This window comes from Miniopterus schreibersii (genome assembly GCF_964146895.1).
Source record: "Miniopterus schreibersii genome assembly, chromosome: 18".
NCBI lineage: Eukaryota > Metazoa > Chordata > Mammalia > Chiroptera > Miniopteridae > Miniopterus > Miniopterus schreibersii.
This window is the reverse complement of record NC_138121.1, coordinates 31,929,434-31,953,366: the sequence shown is the minus strand read 5'-3', so window position 1 is coordinate 31,953,366 and position 23,933 is coordinate 31,929,434. Positions and strand designations below refer to the sequence as shown.

The following is a 23,933-nucleotide window of genomic DNA, read 5'->3' as shown; positions in this document are numbered from 1 at the left end:
GAAATTTAAAAATACTTTAATGGAAAAAGTAACTTTTTATAACAAAAATTAGACAAATTCCTAGTATCTAATATATGAAGAGGTCTTCAAAATTGAAAATATACATAATCCTTTAGGAAAATGGGTTAATAGTATCAAAATGTACAAAGAAGCAAATCTAGGAGCAGGTGAGATACTCATCAGATAAGCATAAATTTGAGTAGTTTCATACCCTCTATTGAAGGGCTAGATGTCTTTATTTTTAAAATTTATTGGAGTGACATTAGTTAATAAAATTATGTTTCAAGTGTACAATTCTTTGATACATGATCTGTATATCGCATTATGTGCCCACCACCCTAAGTCATATCTTCAGTCACCATATATTTGACCCCCCTTTACTATTACCCATCCCCCTTTCCTCTGGTAACCACCATACTACTGTCTTGTTTGTTCCTTTTAGTTTTATGTCCTGTATGAGTGAAATCATATGATTCTTGACTTTTTCTGTCTGCCTTTAGCTTAGCAGATATTCTCAAATTATCACAAATCGCAGTATTTCATCTTTTCTTATGGCTGAGTGATATTCCATTGCATATATGTGCATGTTTTCTTGTCTTTTTTTAAGTTGACTGACAATATCTATTAAAATTTAAAAATAGCATATATCCTTTGATATGTCTAGCAACCTCTTGCCTATAATCTACTCTGCAGCAATAAAAATGCCTAAATGCAAGGGCCAATTACAAGGGTGTTTACTCTAGTGTTGTTTACTCTAGTGATGAATCAATAGGGAGATGGCTGAATAAATTTACAGTACACAATATCATAGATACTATGCAGCAATTACTCATCTTACTGTATCTGACCATTATAATTATTCTTGTTGCTGGGTCTTGGTACTGGCCACTTATAGGCAGCAAAAGGTAGTCTCCCTAGTTTGGCCTGACTTGAGTTCCTAGTTCTTCTGGTGACTTCTGCACAAGGGCAGACCACTTAAGACATATGAGAAAATGTTTAATGAAGACTGAAATAGAGAACTTAGATTCATGTAGATATACATGTATGTAGTTTAGGTACATTACCTCAGAAAATCAACCACTGGTATTTATACCCTTATCTCAAGACTAACCTTCAAAAATGCTAACAACAAGCAGTGCAGTGCTATAGTTACATTAGCATTTTATTATTTTGAGTTTAAAAGAAATTGAAATATATGAATTAGCCTAATGTCTAAAAGTTGCATACTCATTTTTCTATTAACAAAGAGCATTAAAAGCTTTCTGTTTGTCAAGCTGTTGTGAAAAGGGATCAAGTATCACTTTCAAAAATCTTAAAAAAAAAGATTTTCTGCAAATACTGTTTAGGTCTCTCTTTTCAGCACTTTTCCCCAAGAAAACAAACAAATGCAGAGTGGGGAACTGATCGATTATGTCCGGCAGAACAGAGAAAAAATTAGTCTGAGGTTAAAATTGAGGCCAACATGCAAGAGTGGATGTTTTACTCACTGGCATATTAAAAAACTTAAGAACAGCACGGTTTCCTCATTTTAAAATGGTCTGATTTCCATTGCCAATACTGGTTATATAAGGTATTAAAATTTCTGATAAATGTTTCAGTGAAAGCAAGTTATTTCTATCAGGTCTGTGCATGTATTATTAAATACAATCCTTAAATGGCAATTCAATCTGTTAAGCTGCCATCACAATTAAAACTTTTTTTATATTTTAAAGATATACTTTTAGAAATTTTAATAAAAATTTAGCATCTGTTTGGGATGTAAGTCCATTTTAACATGTACTTCATGTACAGCTTCCCTACTCCCATCTCTATTTTAATTTTCAGAAGTTTAAAAGAAATAGCACAAAAAATAAATACATACTGCCACAACCCAGAATTAACTAACATTTTGTTATGGTTATCTGGAATTTTTTTCTTTTTAATGAGAGATATTTAGATACAAAACTAAAGTATCCTTTAACTACCATGCTTGATCCCATTTCCCTTCCACTACCTTTCTTTCTGGAGGCAACCACTTTTGGGAACTAAGTGTATATCCTTGCAATCCATTCTTCATAGTTTTACATCAAAATGTTCATCTATAACCAATGCTTAATACTGGTGTTGGTTAGTGGTGATTTAATTCAGATTCACACAACTGTATTTATAATATATTCATCACTTTCATTTTTCTTCATTCTACATCATTTTTTCAGGTTTTCCCTTGTTAATAGACATGTTTAACTTGTACTTAACTAGAGAATATTCTACTGTGTGACTATCATATTTTATTCAACCATTTCACAAGAGACAGACATTTGTTTCCAATATTTTGCTAATATAATTCACGCTCCAGTGAACACAGAGGTACATGATTCCTTGGGTACATGTTTGTTGGGTATATGTATATATACTCAAGGGTGAGTATTCTGGAATCAGTTTTAGAAATTATTTCCTACTTCAAGGTTTTAAAAACATTCTATAAAATTCTTATTGTTTCACATTTTGCATTCTAGTCTTCAATATTATTAGATTTCATAAGTAAATATTTTAATGTATGATGACAGCAAATATCTAATGTTTTTCCATATGAAAAGTCAGTTACCCTGAGACCATTTTTTGACTCATGCATGATTTCCCTACCAAGTTGTGATACCACATCTGTCAATTACCAGTTTCTCAAAAAGGCATGCATCTGTTTCAGGATACAATATTCTGAGACAATCTGTTTTTTAACGACTGGATCAAGAGCAAATAACTGATGATTACCATATAGCAAAACATGTAACACAAATGACAATTTTCTCTCTTAATTATAAATCTTTATACCTCTCTTATTTTTGTCTTAATGCCTCAGGTAGGCCTTCCAGAACCATGGTGGTTGGTGTTCATGAGTAGATCTTTACTTCAGTGAGAATGTTCCTAAGAAGTACAGCATTAATAATGTTTGTTGTGTGGGCTCTGGAGGTATAAGTTTTCATAACGCTATACTTTTTATTTAAAATCTCAGTATTTTAAGTTTTGAGTGCTGAAGGGTTTTCCACATTCCTGTCACTTTTTTGAAAGATGGATTTTCTGATATACTAAAAAAAGTGAATTCTGTTGAAGGTTTTCCTAAATTCAAGGCATTCATAGAACTTTAATGAGTATGAATTCTCTGGTGTCTAATGTGATGTGACTTCTGGCTAAAAGCTTTCCCACATTCACTACACCGGTAAGGCTTTTCTCCAGTATGGATTCTCATATGTAGAGCAAGAGTTGAGAACTGAGAGAAGGCTTTTCCACATTCATTACAACCATAGGGCTTCTCACCTGTATGGCTTCTCATATGCACAGTAAGAGATGAGCTTTGACAGAAGGCTTTCCCACATATTTTACATTCATAAGGTTTATCCCCTGTATGGATTCTCACATGTACAATAAGTGATGTAATTCGAGAGAAGGCTTTTCCACATTTATTACATTCATAGGGTTTCTCTCCTGTATGAATATTGTGATGTTTAATGAGATATTGCTTCTGCCTAAAGATTGTTCCACATTCATTACATTTATAGGGCTTTTCTCCAATATGAATTTTCTCATGCTCAGTGAGATTTGATTTGCCACTGAAGGCTTTCCCACATTCCTTACAGACATAGGGTTTCTCTCCTGTATGACTTCTCTGGTGTCTAATGAGGCTTGATTTCTGGATGAAAGCTTTCCCACACCCTTTACATTCATAAGGTTTCTCTCCAGTATGTATTCTTTGATGGATGATGAGGTTTTCCTTCTGGCTAAAGGCTTTTCCACATTCATTACATTTAAAGGGTTTCTTTCCACTATGAATATTCTGATGTTTAATGAGGTATTGTTTCTGGCTGAAGGCTCTTCCACATTGATTACATTCAAATGGTTTCTCCCCCGTATGAATCTTCTCATGTTCAGTGAGACAGGATTTGCCATTGAAGGCTTTCCCACACTCCTTACATACATATGATTTGTTTCCAGTATGATTTCTCTGGTGCTTAATAAGACCTGGCATCTGAACAGATGCTCTCCCACATTCATAAGGTTTCTCTTCAGTATGATGTTTCTGATGAGAAAGGAAGTTTCCCTTCTGGCTAAAGGCGTTTTCACATTTACTGCATTTATATGGTTTCTTTCCTTTATGGCTTCTCAAATGTAGAGTAAGGGATGAGACTTGAGAGAATACTTGACCACACTGATGACATTCATTTGACTTCTCTCCTGTGTGCATTTTCTTATGCTCTATGAGGTTTTGCTTCAGACTAAAGGTTTTCCCACATTCATTATACTCACAAGGTTTCTCTCTAGTATGAATTTGATCATACTGAAGGAGATCTGATTCAGTCTGAAAGCCCTTCAACATTGTTATCATGCAGATATTTGTTCCAAGACTTCTTTTGTATCTCTTGACGTGTCACATAGACGAAAGCTTTTCCACATTCAGGAAATTCACCTGGTTTCTCCCCAATATCAATAATATCAATTCTCAATTATCTAATGAAGTTGAATTTATGATGGAAATCTCTTCACACTGATTATCCTGAGATTCGGCGAAACAGAATGAAATACAGCATTCTCATTATATTCTTAGTGGTCTTTTCTTAGCTTCTCTCATATTGAATGAAGCATAAATTATGTTCCAAACTCTTTTAAATTGAGTACCATACATACAGATGTAGTCTTAAGAAACAATGTCTGTGATCAGAGGAAATACTTTTCTGTTTCCTAGGTTTTCTGAGTTTTTCCTGAGCTGTATTTTCATGGAGAAGGATGAGATTTAACTCACAGGTCTCTCATGATGTGTCTTTATAATTCCTCAGGACTCTTCTGAAAGTATAAAAAATCATCATTGAAGAGTTAATAACTATAAAATATTTAGTGCCTGGCATGTAGTAAAAATCCAATAAAGCAGCTATGGTCAACATAAATAACACTTGTGAATTTCTCCACAATTAATAAAAAATTTTAAATATGCTATTATAAACAAACTCTTTATTTCAAACCTAGCCTACATATAAAAGAAAGCTCAAATGTAAATGACATTCATGGATACATATAGCTTAAATTGCTTTTACATGTAACCTTGCACACTTCATAAATTAGTAAAATAAGAGAAAACATCCTTATGTGGTAGGTGATAGGATGAAAGGACAAACATAAAATTGGGAGAGCCTAGGATGAAGGGATAAAAAAAAAAAAATGAAATAAACAAGTATTATTAAAGAAGATGTGTGGTTAAATAAGATACAGCTATATGCTGCATGATAACATTTTGGTCAATGATGGACCACATATATGACAGTGGTCCCATAGGTTATATATATATAACCTAGGTATGTAATAGGCTATACCATCTAGGTTTGTGTAAGTACACTCTATGACGTTTGCACAGTGATGAAATTGCCTGAAGCATTTCTCAGAGTGTATCTCCATCATTAGGTGCTGCATGGCTGCATTTATTTCTGTATCTCCCTTCTACTCCATTAAAATGATGATAAGGGGGTGAAAGGGAGTGCATACTCATAAAAACTAAAAGGCTGAGAAGACATCAGGTGACGAAAAGTTTTAGGAAATTTTGAAAGGAAAAAAAAATAAAGGACTGTAAATTAACTGCAGAACTCAGTGGCTAAATAAAAAGCCAGCAGATGAGGATGATACCTAAAAGCAAGGTAATTTGTAATTCAGCCATCAACAGAAAGGCTCTATGGGTAAGAGTGAAAGGTGAAGCGTAATAAAATGATTATAAAAAGAGCAGTTGATGCGCCCAACTCTCCTAGCTGGAAGGAAATAGGAATTTATTATCCAGACAAAGTATAATGGAGAGTCTCCAAATTTAGTAATGACAGGCTAAGTAGCTAAGCGTACCATACAGAAAAGGAGGGAATGAGTAAAAGTTTATATACAGAAGAGGGTCCCTATCCCTTTCTACTACCAAACTGTAGATGAAGCGCTGATGGTTGCCAGGTGTCGTATGACAGAAAGTTTCTTTTCTGAAAAGAATGAGACCTTGAGAACACCTATAGATACTGACACTTGGAGTCACATAAAGGAAACACCCAGATATCTGACTTAATGCTGTACAGTGAAGCCCACCATTTCACAAGCCCCACCCATGCACACAGAGATTACAATAATCTTTTAGGTCCTCTGGAGAATATTATGCTAAGTGAAATAAGCCAGGCAGAGAAAGACAAATATCACATGATCTCGCTTATACATGGAATTTAAAGAGCTTAATAAACGAACAGAGTAGATTCAATGACATGGAAGCATAGATGAGACTGACGAATGTCAGAGGGATGGAGGAGGGCGGGTGGGCGGAGGGGGAGAGAGTAACCAAAGAACTTATATGCATATATGCACAACCCAAGGACAGGGACAATGGTGGGGAGAGGGACTGGGGAGGGGGAAGGGACGGGGTGGAATGGGTCAGTGGGGAAAAAAAGGGACATCTGTAATATTTTAAACAAAAATTTTAAAAATTTAAAAAAATCATCTTTCAGGTCCTAATGTTCATCTTAATGTAGATCTGAAGATCACAAGAATTTGCTGAAAGCCCTACATGAAAGGTAGATCAAAACAAAAAGGAAAAAAACAGGCAAGAAACAGAAGAACACACACATACAAATGATACAAGACTATACTTAGTATCACAGAAACTAAGAGATTTTACAGCAATGAAATATGAACAGAGTTCTATAAAGAAGTACTTTTGGAAATTATATGCTGTTGACCTTAAAAATTCAATAGATTCAGGAAAAAAATACATTTCTTTGGTACACCCCATATATATACATATATATGCATGCATCTAAAATAGTATGTATCAGAAATTCTGAAAATAAAGAAAATAAAATTAGAAAGAGAATCATGAATATGTAAACTATAGAAATCCAAGATACAAAAACACAATAACTGAGAAGACTACCTCTCTCAACCTATGATCAAATCCATTAAATATGTGACTATATTAAAAAATAGGAAAATAAAAATTCATACTAATTTATAATATATAGCTAATCAGTTTATTCTGCATCTTCAAAATAGTAAACAATCTTTTTTTAAATGCTTAAGGAACAATTCTCAAAATTAGCCTATATAACAGTCATATAAACCCTCAAATATTCTCCAAACTAGAAAAGGGATAGACAAAATACTATGACAAAAAAACCCCAACAACCCTAAAGAAGGAAATAAAAAATCAGTTGTAAATTTCAAATTTTACTGCCTTGAACAAACTTTTTGGTCAAAGAAAAAATTAAACTGCAGAATAGTCATAAATATTAGACAGAAAACAATGTATATCAGAACCCACAGAACACATTTGAAAAAATGCTTGTAGAAGTTTTAGCATTAAGTGTTTACCTTATTTTTAAAAGAAATGAAATGATAAAGTAAGCATTCAAGTTAAGGATTTACAAAAAAGAAAAGTAGATATAATAAAAACAAACATTTGTAAAGAAAATAATATATTACAAACAAAAAATAGAAATAAGAAGTTTGTGAGCTGATTCTTAGGAAAAAACTAAAAGGGAATAAAACCAAAATTTAAAAAATAAAAAACGACTATTTGGAGGCCTGATTTGCTTTTGGACCAGGACTTGGAAAAGCAGACCTTGGTGCACATCTTGGTCCTGTTCAAACACACTCAGCCCCAGCAGAGGGAACCACAAGCTATGGGGTGCAGAAAACTTCAAACAGGGTACTCAAGGCCAGTCACAAACAGCATCTAACACTGGCCTGCACCAGAGACCATCCAAAAGACTGGAAGTCCTAGCAGATCTACCTAATACATAGAAATCCAAACAGGCAGCCAAAATGGGAAAACAAAAAACAAGTCCCAAATGAAAGAACAAAAGAATTCTCCAGAAGAGCTAAATGAAATGGAAATAAGCAATCTATCAGATATAGAGTTCAGAATACTGATACAAGGATGCTCAACAGCACAAGAAAAGATATGGAAACTATGAAGAATGACATAGTAGAAATTTAAAAAAACAATGGAAGGAATAAACAGCAGATTAGGGGAAGCTGAGGATCAGATCAGTGAATTAGAAGACAGGGTAGAAAAAATAATTTAATGAGAGAACCAAAAAGAAAAGACAAAAAACAGAAAGACAGTTTAAGGGAGCTATGGGACAACATAAAATGTAACAATAGTTGCATAAAACAAATTTCATAAGACGAAAGTAAGCAAGGGTTAGAGAACCTATTTGAAGTAATAATGGCAGAAAACTTCTCTAACCTGGTGAAGGAAAAAGTCACACAAGTTCAGGAGACACAGAGTCCCAAGCAAGAAGAACCCAAACAGGCTCAGGCCCAGACACATCATAATTAAAATGCCAAAAATTCAAGACAAAAAAAATATTAAAGGCAGTAAGAGAAAAGCAATCTGTTACCTACAATGGAGCTTCCATAAGGCTGTCAGCTGATTTCTCAACAGAAACTCTACAGGTCAGAAGGGAGTGACATGAAGTATTCAACGTAATGCAAAGCAAGACTGCTCTATCCAGAAACGCTATCATTCCAAATAGATGGTGAAATAAAAAGCTTCCCAGACAAAAAAGGCTAAAGGAGTTTATCAACACCAAACCAGTATGGCAAGAAATGTTAAAGGGACTGCTGCAATAAGAGGTTGAAATAAAACAAGAAACATAGGCATAAAGAAATGAAATGGCAATAGATAAGTACCTATCAATAATAATCTTAAATATAAATGGATTAAACATTCCAATCAAAGGACATAGGGTAGCTGAGTGGGTAAGAAAACAAAACACAAATATATGCTGTCTACAAGAGACCCACCTCAGAACAAAAGACTCACACAGGCTGAAAAAAAACTTCCAGAGTACTTTAAAGGAGGGATGGACAGCAATACAGTCACAGTAGGAGACTTTAACACCCCACTAACTTCACTGAACAGATCTTCCAGACAAAAATCAACAAGGAAACAGTGACTCTAAATGACCCACTAGATCAGATGGATTTAACTGACATTTACAGAACATTTCAACCCAAAGCTGCAGGATAGGTATTCTCCTCAAGTATACATGGAACATTCTCAAAAATAGGCCACATGTTAGGACACAAAACAAGTCTCTATAGGTTCAAGAAGACTGAAATCATATCAAGCATCTTCTCGGACATTTACACCATGGAATACTATGCAGCTATAAAAATAAAGGGTCTCTTACCCTTTGAGACAGCATGGAGGGAACTAGAGAGTACTATGCTAAGCGAAATAAGCCAGTCAGAGAAAGCAAGTATCACATGACCTTACTCATATGTGGAATCTAATAAAATAAACCGATGAACAAAATAGATACAGAGATAAAGAAGCATGGGACAGACTGAGGAATCTCAGAGGGAAGGCAGGGGTGGATGGGTAGAGATTAACAAAAGAATTTATATGTATAGCCCAGCCGGGCGTGGCTCAGCGGTTGAGCGTCGACCTAGGATCCAGGCGATTGGGGTTCGATTCCCGGTCAGGGCACATGCCTGGGTTGTAGGCTCGATCAGTGACTCTCTCATCATTGATGTTTCTATCTCTCTCTCTCCCTCTCCTCTCTCTCAAACCAATAAAGATATATTTTTTTAAAAAAAGAATTTATATGTACATATGCATAACCCATGGACACAGACAATAGTGTAGTGAAAGCCTGGGGGGAGGGGTGCAGGATGGAGGGGATCAATGGGGGAAAGGGGGACATATGTAATACTTTCAACAATAAAGATTTCCCTATTCTAAATATTTCAAAAAAAATGACTATTTGGAAATAGTCATAGATAGAAAATAAGGATTTTCTTCGTTAATAATAAAAAAATAAGGTAGAGATTATTTTGCTCAACCCTATGCAAGTAAATCTGAAAACCTAGCAAATACAACCTATGAAAACTGTAACCAGAGAAGACAAAACCTAAACAGAAAAATAAACATAGGAAAAAAATAAAGACAACTGTTAAGATGCTTCATCACCCCAAAGCCCACAGCACAAATGGCTTAGCATGTGGATTTTACTAAACTTTGAACAAATTACAGTAATACTATATTTTAAAATTTCCAACTGATTGTTTAAGTCATTAAATTTGCAAAAGCATGATATACAACAGATTGGGACTTAAGCTACTAAATTCCTAATAACCCAAAAGGAAACACAAAAATTACATTTCCTTTGTAATTATAACCCCTCATATTTTTACAGGATTTACATCAACATTCTTCACACATACTTACCAGAACTGAATTTTTCATACTCTAAAATGACAGTCTTGAACTGAACTAGACAACATCATCTGAATAGCAGGCAAAAAGGTCCTTACAACAGAATTGATCTTGTGATTTAAAAAATATTTTCAAAATATAAATCAAAATGCTCTAACGTCAGGCAAACTACTTTTGTGCTATAATCCCTGAGTTGAGTAGTTGCAACAGAGATCCTACAAAGTCTAAAATATTTATTATCTGGCTTTTTACAGAAAGGTTACTGACCGCTGCCCTAGCGTAGTGATTCCTTCCTCCTCTACCTGATTGGAACTAGGATGTACTGTTGCTCCAGCTCCAACCACAACTAAATAATAAAGAGACAACTTGCAAGAAATGTGGATCCTTAAAGAACCACAAAGACCAAAGCTACCACACAACTGACTACTCACCACATAACTGTTATATGACCAGGACAGGAATTGGAAGTTATTGTTGAGGATCAACGCAGCATCTCAGATTTCAGGCCGAGCCTTTAGGACTCTCAAGAGGTTTTAAAGGATAAGGGAAGTGCAGCTCCTGGGGATGCACAAGGAAGCTGGCCTATGAAAAAGAACAGAGTAATGATGACCCTTTAGCTTAGAAGCTAGAGCACACACACACACGAGCACATGGAAAAAAATATTTGTACTTTGCATCTCAGGCCAAACCCATCATACAGCTTAAAGGATGCACACTTTTCAGAAATGGAACACAGAAAGTAACATTTCCGTAATTTAGGTTATACAGAGAAACTATGAGACTGAGTTGCCAGAGTCCTCTAGAATCACAACCCACACAGGTATTTTTAAGTAGGTGTCACTTGTGGCCTTGCTCTTGATTGAACAGTCACAGTTTTGAATATAATTTTCTCCAATAATTTTCTCCCTTTTCTCGTAAGTGTGAAGTCACGAAACTTGAGTGATACGAATAAAATATAAGGGAAATTATTCTGGTATTATTCATGGCTCAGAGTTCTTAAACTATTTAGAAGCCTAATATTTTACCTAGGTTATGCAACTCTAGGAGAAATTAAATATAAGTGTCCTATAATTATATGGTCATTTATGGATTTAGCAAACATATATTTATCATTTATTAAATGTGATATATAGACCAATTTTTAATGGGGTATGAGATAAAAGGGTCAAACTTACTCAGAAGCCCTTCCATTACTCAGATGTAAGAGGCTTAGCATCTGGCTGGACAGTGCTATGAATTGATGAACAGGTAATACAGAAGAGGTAACGGATGGAGGCAAACTGCAGGAGGAAAGAAGTATCAGTACGACATTTTGGGCTTAAAGAGTGAAGTTCCCGTGCAACCTCCATGTGAACTGTCCGTCGGGCAGCTGCATGTCTGAATGAGGAGCTTAGGACAAACCTCAAATAGGAATGGATACTTGTTATTTGTCAGCTGAAGCCCAAATGGAATCTACTGTACAGAGAGTTCTTCTAGGCAAAAAAAGATGATCAAAGTCTGAAACTCAGTAATACTAATAGCTAAAGGACAGACAGAAACACAAGTCACTCACGGAGTTGGGGGGGAGGGGGTGCTCCTTGGTTTTGACTGGAATTATAAAAATGAAAGTACGATCATGGGAATCAAGAAAACATTCAAGAATGAGGCAATGATAAACATCTAAAAAGCAATGGAGCAAACATAGAAATCTAATTTCCCCACCCCAGGTAAAAATGGAAATACACAAAACAGGCAAGCAAAAAATGTGATTCTTACCCCTGCCCTGGATGCTGCATTTCCCTCCCCAACAACCATTTTTATTTTCTGTGTAAACCTCCAAAGTTTCATCATGCAACTACAAATATACATTCTTATCTCCATTTACTCAAAAAATATATTACACCAAACACTGTATACCTTGCTTTCTTCACATAACAGAATACCTTGCAGACTTTTTAAATCTATCTAAAATATGATATATATTTCCATTTGCTCAAGTCTTCTTTTGGGCCCTTCATTAACATTTAAAAACAATTTTAATATAGGCTTTAAACATTTCTTATTTATCCCTAGGTGTTTTATTTAATTTGTTGCTTTTGTAAATAAAGTGCTATCCTTTCTATAACTGACCATTTTTTTGTATATATCAAAGCTATTATTCTTGTATATGAATTTTTCTACTGTGGAACTTTATTTTTTCATTTTATTGAAAACTGTTGTGTGATAAAATACTGGAAGAAAGTGTCTTTGTAAATGGAAGAAAACTGCTTCACTACATTACGAAAGCCATTTTGTTTGGGGAAAACTAGCCAAATTAGGAGTCAGATTGCCATGTTCATTTACAAACTAGACAGACTCTAATCTGCACGGAAGACAGGACAGCTTGCTTCCTAATTCTGAGCTGTCTGCACAAGTGGAAATTACCTCTTAAAGCTATTCCTTAGTCCAGTGCTTCTCAAAGCTGCCTCACCAAAGTTCCGGCAAAGAATTAATAAAAGTCAATACCTATTGGGGGGGGGGGGGGGGATCCAGACACCCAATAAAAAGTTCTTCGGGAGTCTTTCCTCTTAAAAAAATTAACGCTGATTTCGTAACTACACCACAACACGCCTGCTTTGATGTAAAATCGCTTTAAAAATTATTCATCGCTCAATTGCTTAGCCTTTTTCTATTCTTTCAGAAAAACCGGTGCTCCAAAAAGATGCATTCTTACAATCATTATTTTAGAAATGTGAAAAGTGAGGTTTACAGGTTATTACCCCACAAAACTCACATGCCATTCATCCTCACAAACCTGGGACCACGCTCCGTCTCACACAGGTAGTAAGTCTACAACCCTCCCCCCGCCCTTACACCTGGTCCCCCACCGCCAGCCCGCCCGTTTCCTCTGGTGCCCTTGCCCCTCCAGATAAGCTCCAAACACTACACACCACAGTGGGCAATTCCCCAGCCTCCCCAGCCCGGTCGCAGACACCGCCGACGCTCCCCTACAGCCTCCCAGCCCGACACTGAGCCCAGAAACGCAGGTCCCGCAGCCAGGTTCGCACTTGGCGGAACCAGCGGCAAACTCACCAGCGAACAAAGACGACGATGGCGAGCCAGAAAGTCTGCGCCTGCGCCTGCGCCTTCCGGGGAGGGCTAGCAATCCCAGAGGCCTCCTGGGCTCCGCCGAGCCGGGGCTCAGTACCGGCTGGATTCAGTCGAAGCAGGCGGGTCTGCCGCTTTTCCTGACCGTGGACTACATTCCCCAGAAGTCTCAGTGGCTCGAGTCTCAGACCTCGGTCAGCGCTCTGCGTTAACTGGCTCTGGGAGGGCAGTGGTGTGCCTCGGCTTGTATAAGCTCAGCGCGAGCACGCCGGGCGGCAGGTAGGAGCCGCAGCGCGCAGCTCCGCCAGGAGCGCCGGGAGACGCCCGGGGCGCGGGTCTGCGCTCTTGTTGGCGAAGCTCGAGCCGGGCGCCACCTGGTTTATCGCGAGGGCTTCGCTGAACTACATTTCCCAGAGGGCGCACCGCCTGTCGCTCCTACTACCGGGAGGTGGCGCGATTGATCTGCGCGGTACTGGCCCCGGGTACTGGTCCCCGAGCGGTTTGGCCGGGTCGCTGACGCTATTCGGGGGAAAAGTACAGAGGCGGGGAAGAGGACTGACTATTAAGTTTGTTCGGGCAGAGCGTGCTGAGAAGGGTTCATTGTGAAATTATCATTGTGACTGTGTGTCCCAGTGGAGGGTTTGTGATTTGGACTGTGCGATACTGTGTGTGCCGAGCTTTGGTGTGGCTGTGAGTCCCCACAGTATGACTGTTAACGTCCCCACAGTGTGGAACACTGTGTGCGGGTGTGGGTTACCTGGGATTGTGTCCCTGTGGTGGATGTGATTGGTGGGAAATGGAGTTCCAAATCTGAAATTCCAGTGTTATCCCCTGAAGCCAGATGCTGCCAGCAGTGCAGCTGCAATCTGGGGGGGGGGGGGGGGGGGTTAGCTGGTGAAAGTTGGTCGCTTTGTTTCTTTGCTCCCAGTAATGGTGATTGGCAGACCTCTGCAGTTTCCACCTGACCCTGGGTTTAGTTGCAGAGTGCGCCTGTTACTCAAGGAAAAATGTTTCTGTATTACCAGTTCTACAAATACTCTGCTCTGAAAACCAATACTCACTGCTACAGCTTCTTCTGGGACCTGCTACTTCTCTGGGAGGGTGAGGGGATGAAGCCAGACTCCATGGCTTTGTTTCTCTGTCTGGAATGTCAATTGCCAGGTAACTGTGGTCGCACTTCTGTGCTTTGACCCTGCCCAGGTCATTGGGCTCAGCCACAGCTTGAACGACCCACTTCTGCAGGAATGCTCAGTGTGTCTCTTTGCTCCTTCAGGCTGAAGAGAGCGCCGTCAACATCCTGATAAATCGTCTCTTTGGGTTGAGCCCCGCAGGGAGCTCCAGGCTGTGAGCTCCATTCTGCACATCTCAGCTCTTCTGCTTTCCCACCTCCCCAGTTTGCTCCTACTTTCCCACCTTCAGATGTTTTAATGTGCAGATCACTCAGCCATGTTGTGCCTTTGGCAGGGAATCAGATTTGTATGGAACCCCAAATAGCCAAAGCAATCCTGAGAAAAAAGTACAAAGGCAGAAGTAGCACACTCCCTTCAAATTATACTACAAAGTGAAAATAATCAAAACGGCATAGTTTTGGCAGAAAAACAGACACACAGATCAATGAAACAGAACTTACAGCCCAGAAATAAACCCACATATATATGGGAAATAATTTTTGAAAAAGGAGCCAAGAACATACAATGGAGAAATGAAAGCCTCTTCAATAAATAGTGCTGGGAAACTTGGAAAGCCACATGCAAAAGAATGAAACTAGACTACAGTTTGTCCCCATATACAAAAATTAACTCAAAATGGATAAAATACCTAAATATAAGACACCTGAAACAATAAATTACAAAGAAGAAAACATAGGTACTAAACTTACGGACCTTGGGCTTAGAGAGGATTTTATGAATCTGACCTGAAAGGCAAGAGAAGTAAAAGCAAAAATGAATGTATGGGATTATATCAAACTAAAAAGCTTCTGCCAACAAAACAAAAAGACAACCAACTGAATGGGAGAACACATTTGCAAAGAACAGTTCTGACAAGGGGTTAGTATCCAAAATAAAAAATAAAAAAGAACTCATACAACTCAACACCAAACTAACAATCCAATTTAAAAATGGGCAGAGGATATGAACAGACACTTCCCCCAAGAAACTTAAAAATGGCAAACAGATATATGAAAAGATGCTCAACTTCACTAGCTATTAGGGAAATACAAATCAAAACTACAATTTAAAAAAAGGCATTTAAAAAAAGACATTATAGTTTGATAAAACATAAAATTTATGATCTCAACTCTATCCAAGCATCATATTAATGTGATTTTATCATGTTGTAAAGTGCTTTGTTAAATTGAATGATTTGATAAACAATAAAACTGCCTTCAAAATTAAACTTTAGTTTTACTAACAGAAAAAAGAGAAACCATCTCACATGTGTTAAAATGGCTATTATCAATAAGACAATTAGCAAGTGTTGGAGAGGTTGTGGAGAAAAAGGAATCCTTATTCATTGCTAGTGGTGTTGCCAGAGAAATCAGTGGGTCCAATTTCCCAGACATTAGTCGGAGTGGGGTGGCTCTCGTGATATATTGAGAAAAATGACTTTTCTAAGACTTGCACAGGAGAGTGAATTGTTTTATTGGCGTGGAATTATCTTTCTCTGGTTGCAAAGTCCCATTTTCCTTAAACCAGTCCTGGAGAAGATGCAGCTAGGAGTCCAGCAGAGCCAAAAGTAGGGCCAGTGTCCAGAGTTTCCATTCCATAGTGGAGTTGAGTCCAATGTAGCATTAGGCTAGATTTAGTCCATTGGTCGGTTGTGTGGGTCCCATGTGGCTCACAGAGAGTGGGAGCCCTCGCAAGCCAGGCTTGAGCAGCGAGAGAGAGGGAGGGAGGAGGGGAGACGTTCCTTTGTTCAGGAGCTTAAATATCAAATCTTCCACACTGGCAGTGGCCATGCCTATTCTGGACACTAACTTGTTCCCAGGTGTGACTGACAGGTAAGCATCTTCCACATCACCCAGACCATACTGAGCATGCCTCTATTGTCCAGTCCCTTCCCTCCTAGATCTGTGCGGAATAGACTTGGAGAATGTTAACTGCAGTTTCCAGGCAAAGCTGTGTCAATGGCGTGCCTATATTTTGCAGCCTCCCTTTTATTCCTTTCCTGTTATTTAATAACCAGGTTTATTATAACAGTATCAGTGGAGATATCAACTGGTACAGCCACTATGGAAAACAGTTGGAGCCTCCTCAAAATATAAGGAATAGAGTTACCATATGATCCACCAACCCCTCTTCTGGGTATCTACCTGAAAATTTTAAAAACTTTTATTTGCAAACATTTATGCACACCTATGTTCACTGCAGCATTATTCACAGTGGTCAGAACATAGAAACAACCAAAGTGTCCTCAGGTAGGTGACCAGATAAAGATAATGTGGAACATATATACAATGGAATACTACTCAGCCATAAGAAAAGATGAAATACTGCCATTTGTAACAACATGGATGGATCTTGAGAATATCATGCTAAGCGAAATAAGTCAGTCAGACAGGAAAAGTTAAGAACCACATGATCTCACTCATATGTGGGATATAAAACTGAAAGCAACAAATGAACCAAGAAAAACAAAAACTCATAGATACAACAGTATGGTGGTCACCAGAGGAAGGGGGTGGGGTAATAAAGGCTAAAGGGGTCAAATATATGGTGATAGATGATTTGACTTTGGCACACAATGCAATACACAGATCATGCATCATAGAAATGTACACTTGAAACCTATATAATCTTATTAACCAATATCACCCTAGTAAATTTAATCCAAAAAAAAATTTTAAAACACAAAACATCAGCTCATGTACTGACGAAGAAAATTGTGCTTTGCTTATTATCACAATTAGGCTTTAGAGACTAGATTTTTAAATTTTTATTGTTGACATTATTACATATGTCCCCATTTCCTCCCTCCTTTGCCTCCCTCCTGCCCCACCTTCTCCAAGATAAAATAAAAACTGTAGATATGCCATTTTCACAAGCCTATTACTTGACACTAACAACAATAGTTCTGAAGTAGCAGCAAATGAACTGAGTTGGGAAGAATTACAGGAGCACACTCTGATGATGCCACAGCAATGGTATGTTTGAGATCTGGGTTTTTGGCAACAATTGAAAAAACTGGCATTCAAGATGTACTTCAGCAGTTACTAACAAGCATCCACTTCCACTGATGTGCCCATAATATACTGGAAAACTTCAGTCTTCCGTCAGCATAACCGTTGTGAAAAATGGTACATTTGATACCTGTTTGCCTTCGTTTTTGAAGATTTGAATGTCATTCAGAGTGTTACATACTAAGGTTCCTTGATTATCAAAGAACTGTATTCAGCTGAATTTATGGACAGAACAACTGATTTTGGAACACTAACAAAAAATCTGTAATTTAAAATTTCAAAAATTAAAACTTTCAGCAGAATTTAACACATTAAAGTTTAAATACATTGACCCTAAAATGTCAGTGGCAAACACCAGCATCACTGCTCATTATCCAATACTTTAAGCAAAACTTGCCAAAATCCAGCCACAGACTCATGCTAAAAATGTCTAATTTTCTTGGTCAGTCATTGGAGGACCAAATTCATTAATGTTATTTCAAGAAAAGAGTGAAAAAAACAGAACTATTGTTGTTTTCTTGACCTTGTTCTTAAAACTTGCCTATGGTAGCTTTGGGGAAGGTGTTTCACAGTGATACTCAGTCCTCACTGGAAGAACCTCAAGAGGATTTTGTGGAACTCAAAGTCTGACTGTTTTGACTAGAAACTTCCAGATAAATACTCTAAAGAAATTTTGGTATAAAATGTCTGAACAAATAAGAAGACTTCATTCCATTTGTTACTCCATGTTCTACTTGCATTTAAAAGCTTTTTCCCCCCTCTTTGGTTGTTATATCTAGAATTGTAACCTAAAAATTAAGCTCCTTCTGTGTTGCTATATGAGCCACCAAGTTTGGGGATATTCTCATTTTTTGAAAAACTGGGAACTATGCATTTGCACAGGTAAGCTAACCAAGTTGATAAGTCTAATTTACTTCCAGAAAATGAGAAAGAATAAATATGGACACTTCACTGAGCTGTTATTTAGGTATGTGATTGTAAACCAAAATTAGAGCCAAATCTTCCATAGAATTTTAGGGCCAGTTTTTGTTCATGCCAAAATCACCTAGTACTCACCACAATTTTGCTCATTGACTCTAGAATCCAAATGTTCATACCTTTAATTTTTTTCCCCATTGCTTTTTCAGAGAGAGTGGTTGCCTTTCCACTGCTTTTTCAGAGAAAGTGGTTACTTTTCCACATCAACTGGTTGCCTCCCACACCTGCAACCCAGGCATGCACCCATGGCTGGGAATTGAACCCAAGACCCTTTGGTGCCTGCGCTGAAGCTCTGACCACTGAGCCACACCTTTATAAAAATAAACTACATTTATTTTTATAACATAAATAGATACGAGATTTTCCTGTTCTTTTAATCTATCAAATTTAATTCAAACGATGTAACCAGCCCGGCCAGGCGTGGCTCAGCAGTTGAGCATCGACCTAGGATCCAGGCGATCGGGGTTCGATTCCCGGTCAGGGCACATGCCTGGGTTGCGGGCTCGATCCCCAGTTGGGGGCATGCAGGAGGCAGCTAATCAATGACTCTCATCGTTTCTATCTCCCTCTCTCCCTCTCCTTTCCTCTCTCTGAAATCAATAAAGATACATTTTTTTAAAAAAATTAACTATTTTGTGGGTTGGGAATTTGAGGCCTCAGCTGAGCAGTTACTGCTTTGGGTCTGTCATGTGGTTCCAGTTGGATGCCAGTGGGCTCCAGTCATCTGAAGAGTTGGGTGATCACTGGGAGCTTAGCTGGGGTTAATGGCCAGGATGACTACACCTAAGCTCTAGATTATGCTCTCAGTATGGACTTTTTTTATGGAAATAGCATACCCCAGAGTTAGAGTTAAAAGCCTCATCTGTTCACCTTTTAATTTTCCTTTCTTTAGTATGAATTGTTTGGTGTTGTATAAGGAGTGAGATATGGCTAAAGTCATTCTTACAATAATTTCATTTGAAAAGTTCCCATCCAATGTGCATTTCCTGGTGTGTAAGATTTAAGCTATGGCTAAACTTTCCATATTCACATTTTTATATGACCAATAAGAAATAGGCCCTAGGTAACAGTTATCCCCTACACCCTTCATTTTATTCATAGGGTTTTCCTCCAGTTAGAATTCTCTAATGTTGAGCAAGGGAGATGCTAGGTGCCTCCCTTTCTCTAGTATAATTTTCTGATTTCATATAAGGCATTATTGTGGCTAAAGGTAATCTCACATTTATTACATTTGTCTGGTGTTATATTAAGATTTTGGCTGTGGCTAAAGTCTTTGTACATGCATTATATTCAGATTCCCAGTTTTCACAACATTCATAGAGTTTCCCTCTACCATGAATTCTCTGGATTGAACCATCACCATACTGGTAATATTCAGTTGTTTCTCTTCAGAATAAATTATCTCATACTGTGAAAATCCTGAGTTATTTGGTATATCTACCAAAGCCAACCAAACATATGCCTCAGGACCCAGAAATTCCACTCCTAAGTATATTCACGAGGGATTATTTATTATGACCCTAAGCTGTAAACAAAAAGTCCACCAACAATAGATTTAATAAATTGTGATATACTCATATAATGAAATTCTATACAGAATAAAAAATACAGCCTGGCCAGGCATGGCTCAGCGGTTGAGCGTCGACCTAGGATCCAAGCAATCAGGGTTTGATTCCCGGTCAGGGCACATGCCCGGGTTGCGGGCTTGATCCCCAATCGGGAGTGTGCAGGGGGCAGCCAATCAATGACTCATCATTGATGTTTCTATCCATCTCTCTCCCTCTCCTTTCCTCTCTCTGAAATCAATAAAGATATATTTAAAAAAATAAAAAATACATGAATTTCTGCCACATGCACTAATGATAAGTTTGAGACATAATGATGAATGAAACAAGCCAAATATGAAAAAATACACATATATAATCCAATTTATATAAAAGTTTATAATAAGCAAAAACTATAATGTTAGAAGTTAGAACTGTGGTTAACTCTAGAGAAAGAAAACTTAATTTTTATTCCATATTTGCGATGAGAAATACAGTTCACACCTCCTTCCTTTTTGAAAGTCCTCTGCTCACAGTGTGATTCATACACCAACTGTATATTACTGGTTCACAACAAGGTAGGTACTGAAATTGAAAATAAGCAATTTTAAATGTGTGTAGCAACTTGACAGAGAAAGTTTATGTCTGATAAATCTAATTAAAAAAATTGGGGCTTGTATTTTCAATTACTTTTGTAATTTAATTTGTCTAGTAATTCTTTTTTGTATTTTGTAGGCTAGCAAATATGTGGTACAGTACCTTAAACTGTTGATTATTATTACACTTGCAAGCAACATCATGAACAGGGTTTACTATGACTTTAAAAGTTTTTTACAAAAAAAAGTCACATCCTTTACTAGATTCCCATGGCTTCTCCTTTGTGAGTTTTCTGATGGACAATGAGGTTTGACTTACAACTGAAGAACTTACCACATTCTTTACATTCATATGGTTTCTCTCCTGTGTGCGTTTTCTGGTGGCGAATGAGGTTTGATTTCCTGCTAAAGGCTTTCCCACACTGAGGACATCCATTGGACTTCTCTCCTGTATGTATCCTCTGATGAACAGTGAGGATTGCCTTCTGACGAAAGGACTTCCCACATTCATTACAAATATAGGGCTTCTCTCCTGTATGAATTCTTTGATGGAGAGTGAGGGTTGTCTTTTGGCAGAAAGACTTTCCACATTCATTACAAATATAGGGTTTCTCTCCTGTGTGAGTTCTTTGGTGTACAGTGAGGGTTGTTTTCTGGATAAATGCCTTCCCACATTCATTACACTGATATGGTTTCTCTCCTGTGTGAGTTCTCTGATGATCAATGAGGTATGACTTCTTTCTAAAAGCACTTCCACATTGAGTACAATCATATGCTTTCTCCCCTGTATGTATTTTGTGATGTCTTGTGAGGGTTGCCTTCTGGCGGAAGGACTTCCCACAATCCATACAAATGTAGGGTTTCCCCTCTATATGTGTTTTCTCATGAAGAGTGAGGGCTGTCTTTTGACGGAAGGCTTTTCCACATTGACTGCAAACATAAGGTTTCTCACCTGTGTGAATTCGCTGATGTTCAATGAGATACGACTTCCTTCTAAAGCTATTCCCACAGTAAGAACAGTGAAAAGGTTTCTCTTCTGTTTGAGATTGCTGATGTAAAATAAAAATGGACTTCCTGCAGAGGAATTTCCCATATTTGCTATATGCATGGGGCTGCTTCTCCGTAAGATTTTGTGGATGGACGCTGCGGTTTGACTTTTCGATGAAAGGCATTCCATCTTTATTGTATTCAAAGAGTCGTTCTCTCTGAGTTCCAGTATGTGTAAATAACATTCCTTTCATAAGAAAGGAATTTTCACATTCATTATGTTCAAATGATTGCTCTGGAGTTTGAACCTTCTGATGTTTAATAAGCTCTTGTTTATCACTCAGACTCCTTTCTGTTTGTTTATAGAGATTTGCTGCTGTATGAATTTTTTCATGCTTTGCATTGAGTAGTGATTTCTCCCATCCATTACTCTCACCAAACTTCTCTCTTACAGGGCTTATATTTCTAATGACTAATTCTGAAATATTTTTCAAAACCTTTCCATCAGGTTTATATTCATGTAGTGTTGTTTTTGAAATAATATAGTTCTTGCCTACAGTAAGTGTTTTCCCCAAAATATTACTCCTTTCCTTAATTAGTCTTTTGTGGTTGATGAACACAACTGATCTAAAATGCCTGTCTTGGTATTCTTTAAACTTCATTAAAACATCTTCAGCTTTCCCGTCTTCTTCTAGAAAAGAACGCAATAAACAACACTGTAAATCTTCACATAAATGTTATGAATTAGACGTATATACAAACAACCCATTGTGGGACTGTCTGTCTCACTACGGTGATCTTCAAAAAGGCCAAAATGAATTACCTCTTGGTAGGGAAAGTGCATAGAACATAAACACAAATCCTGCCATACTGTTAAAATGAGGAAAAATTGGCATAAGCAAAGAACACTCATATCTTTGGCATATTGTAAATATAAGCTGCATTGAGCAGGTCTAATAAGCACAAGGACAAGTAAGCAAAGGGCAGTGAAAGTAGCATTATTCTCGGAATGGGCAGGTTTAGAGATAATAGAGTGAGCCTATCAAGAGGGTTAAACAGTAAGCAAGGAGAACTGTTCCGGTGGAGACGAAAGCCTATTTACTTCTTCATGCCTAAGCAAGTGTTATCAAATACTTCCATTTGTTTCTTCTCTTTCATTTAGTGCATCTACAGCACATGAACTTTATCAAGCACTCATTTCCTAGTTTTGAAAGAAACACTGGTCTATAGTCTAGCCCCAGCTCTCCATATAACTGATTTATTTTCTCTGGAAAGGGAAGAATTAGGAAAACATTTTAATTAGGAACCATGAAATAAACCACAGGACAAAGCACACTTGCAACATGAATATAATCACTGATTACTGCTACATCAATTTATTCTTCCAGACGGGTGGTCAGTAACCAAAATCTCCTGATCATCAATTCTAATTTTTCCTCCTTTCAATTCGCTGAATTACTTTTTCAGTGTTAGAGAAGGATGGGTTCAAGTCTTCCTCCCAATGCAGCAACATACCTTAAACTCTGCTATTCCCTATTGGGACTGAGAAGGGCTGGATCTTTAAGTGTATGTGTATAGCACTGACTGACCTTACCTATTATTTTTCTTATAAAGTCTTTGCTATATCTTACTACTGATCCCTTACTAAGACCCACATCTGATGGAACAATTTTAAAGATGAGTTCATCTTACCCATGCCTGCATCTTATTTACAATAGCCCTGAACTGAAACAGCCCAATTATCTATGAAAAGATAAATGGGCAATATTGTATCATGTATTTACGCAATGTAATACTACTCAGCAATAAAAAGGGCAGGGAACCTACTGATGAAAAAGGGATGAAGCTAAAACATTTTTCAGAGTGAAAGCTTTATGCAAAAGAGCAAATACTGCACAATTCCATTTATGTGTAGTCCTAGAACATGCAAAACTAACCTGTATTGGTCATTGGAGTTACATTGCCTTCCCGAGAACCTCAATCACCTTCAGGAACATGCTACTACCCAATTTATCCAAGCCCTCACATATTCTTTCTATCCTTCAGTGTCTAATTTGTCTGAAATTAGAATATAATTTTAGTCTAGACTACCCATTTCAAGAAATCTTTCAACAACCTGCTATTTTAACATGAAGAGTCTATGTAAAATGCGAAATTTGAAAATATTGCTTTCCCAACTCTAATTTATGCTCTTGAGAGTCAGTGTTTTATTATCTTCTTTGAAGCCTTATGAATATACACTAACACACTGTGATATGAGGTAAAGAAATGTGATCTTGACATGAATGTCTAAAAACAACTTACCATTAAATGGTTTCTGAATGGATGAGAAAGATGTTTTCCTTGTATGGTACCATAAACAATAAATCAGGTAA

At 37.5% G+C, this 23,933-nt stretch overlaps 2 protein-coding genes across 17 annotated transcripts in view; both read right to left on the bottom strand.

The window, feature by feature from the left end:
• Window positions 1-15,326, bottom strand: ZNF260 (zinc finger protein 260). 7 transcript variants are annotated; one of them, XM_081118037.1, is made up of 4 exons: window positions 13,259-15,326; window positions 11,383-11,487; window positions 10,639-10,789; window positions 1-4,812 (listed from the first exon to the last, which is right to left on the bottom strand). In XM_081118037.1, the coding sequence occupies exon 4, from the start codon at window positions 4,355-4,357 to the stop codon at window positions 3,119-3,121; it is 1,239 nt and encodes a 412-aa protein (XP_080974163.1). In that variant the 5' UTR covers window positions 4,358-4,812; window positions 10,639-10,789; window positions 11,383-11,487; window positions 13,259-15,326; the 3' UTR covers window positions 1-3,118. The 7 variants fall into 7 exon arrangements, with proteins under 7 accessions (XP_080974163.1, XP_080974169.1, XP_080974167.1 ...); XM_081118043.1 differs by having other exon boundaries at window positions 1-4,809; XM_081118041.1 differs by having other exon boundaries at window positions 13,117-13,266.
• Window positions 15,327-15,896: 570 nt separating this feature from the next.
• ZNF382 (zinc finger protein 382) overlaps window positions 15,897-23,933 on the bottom strand; it is a 35,786-nt gene continuing 27,749 nt past the window's right edge. For 8 of the 10 annotated variants that reach the window (XM_081118033.1, XM_081118034.1, XM_081118027.1 and 5 more), the window contains one exon: window positions 15,897-22,249. In XM_081118033.1, coding sequence (XP_080974159.1) covers window positions 20,832-22,249 — 1,418 coding nt within the window. In that variant the 3' untranslated portion in view covers window positions 15,897-20,831. The remainder of the gene's footprint in view (window positions 22,250-23,933) is intronic. The other 2 variants (XM_081118032.1, XM_081118035.1) reach the window with 1 other exon arrangement.

Bases quoted from the DNA above. Each gene is read 5' to 3' on its own strand.
- ZNF260 (XM_081118037.1), bottom strand. From the start codon at position 4,357: ATGATAACAATGTTGAAGGGCTTTCAGACTGAATCAGATCTCCTTCAG.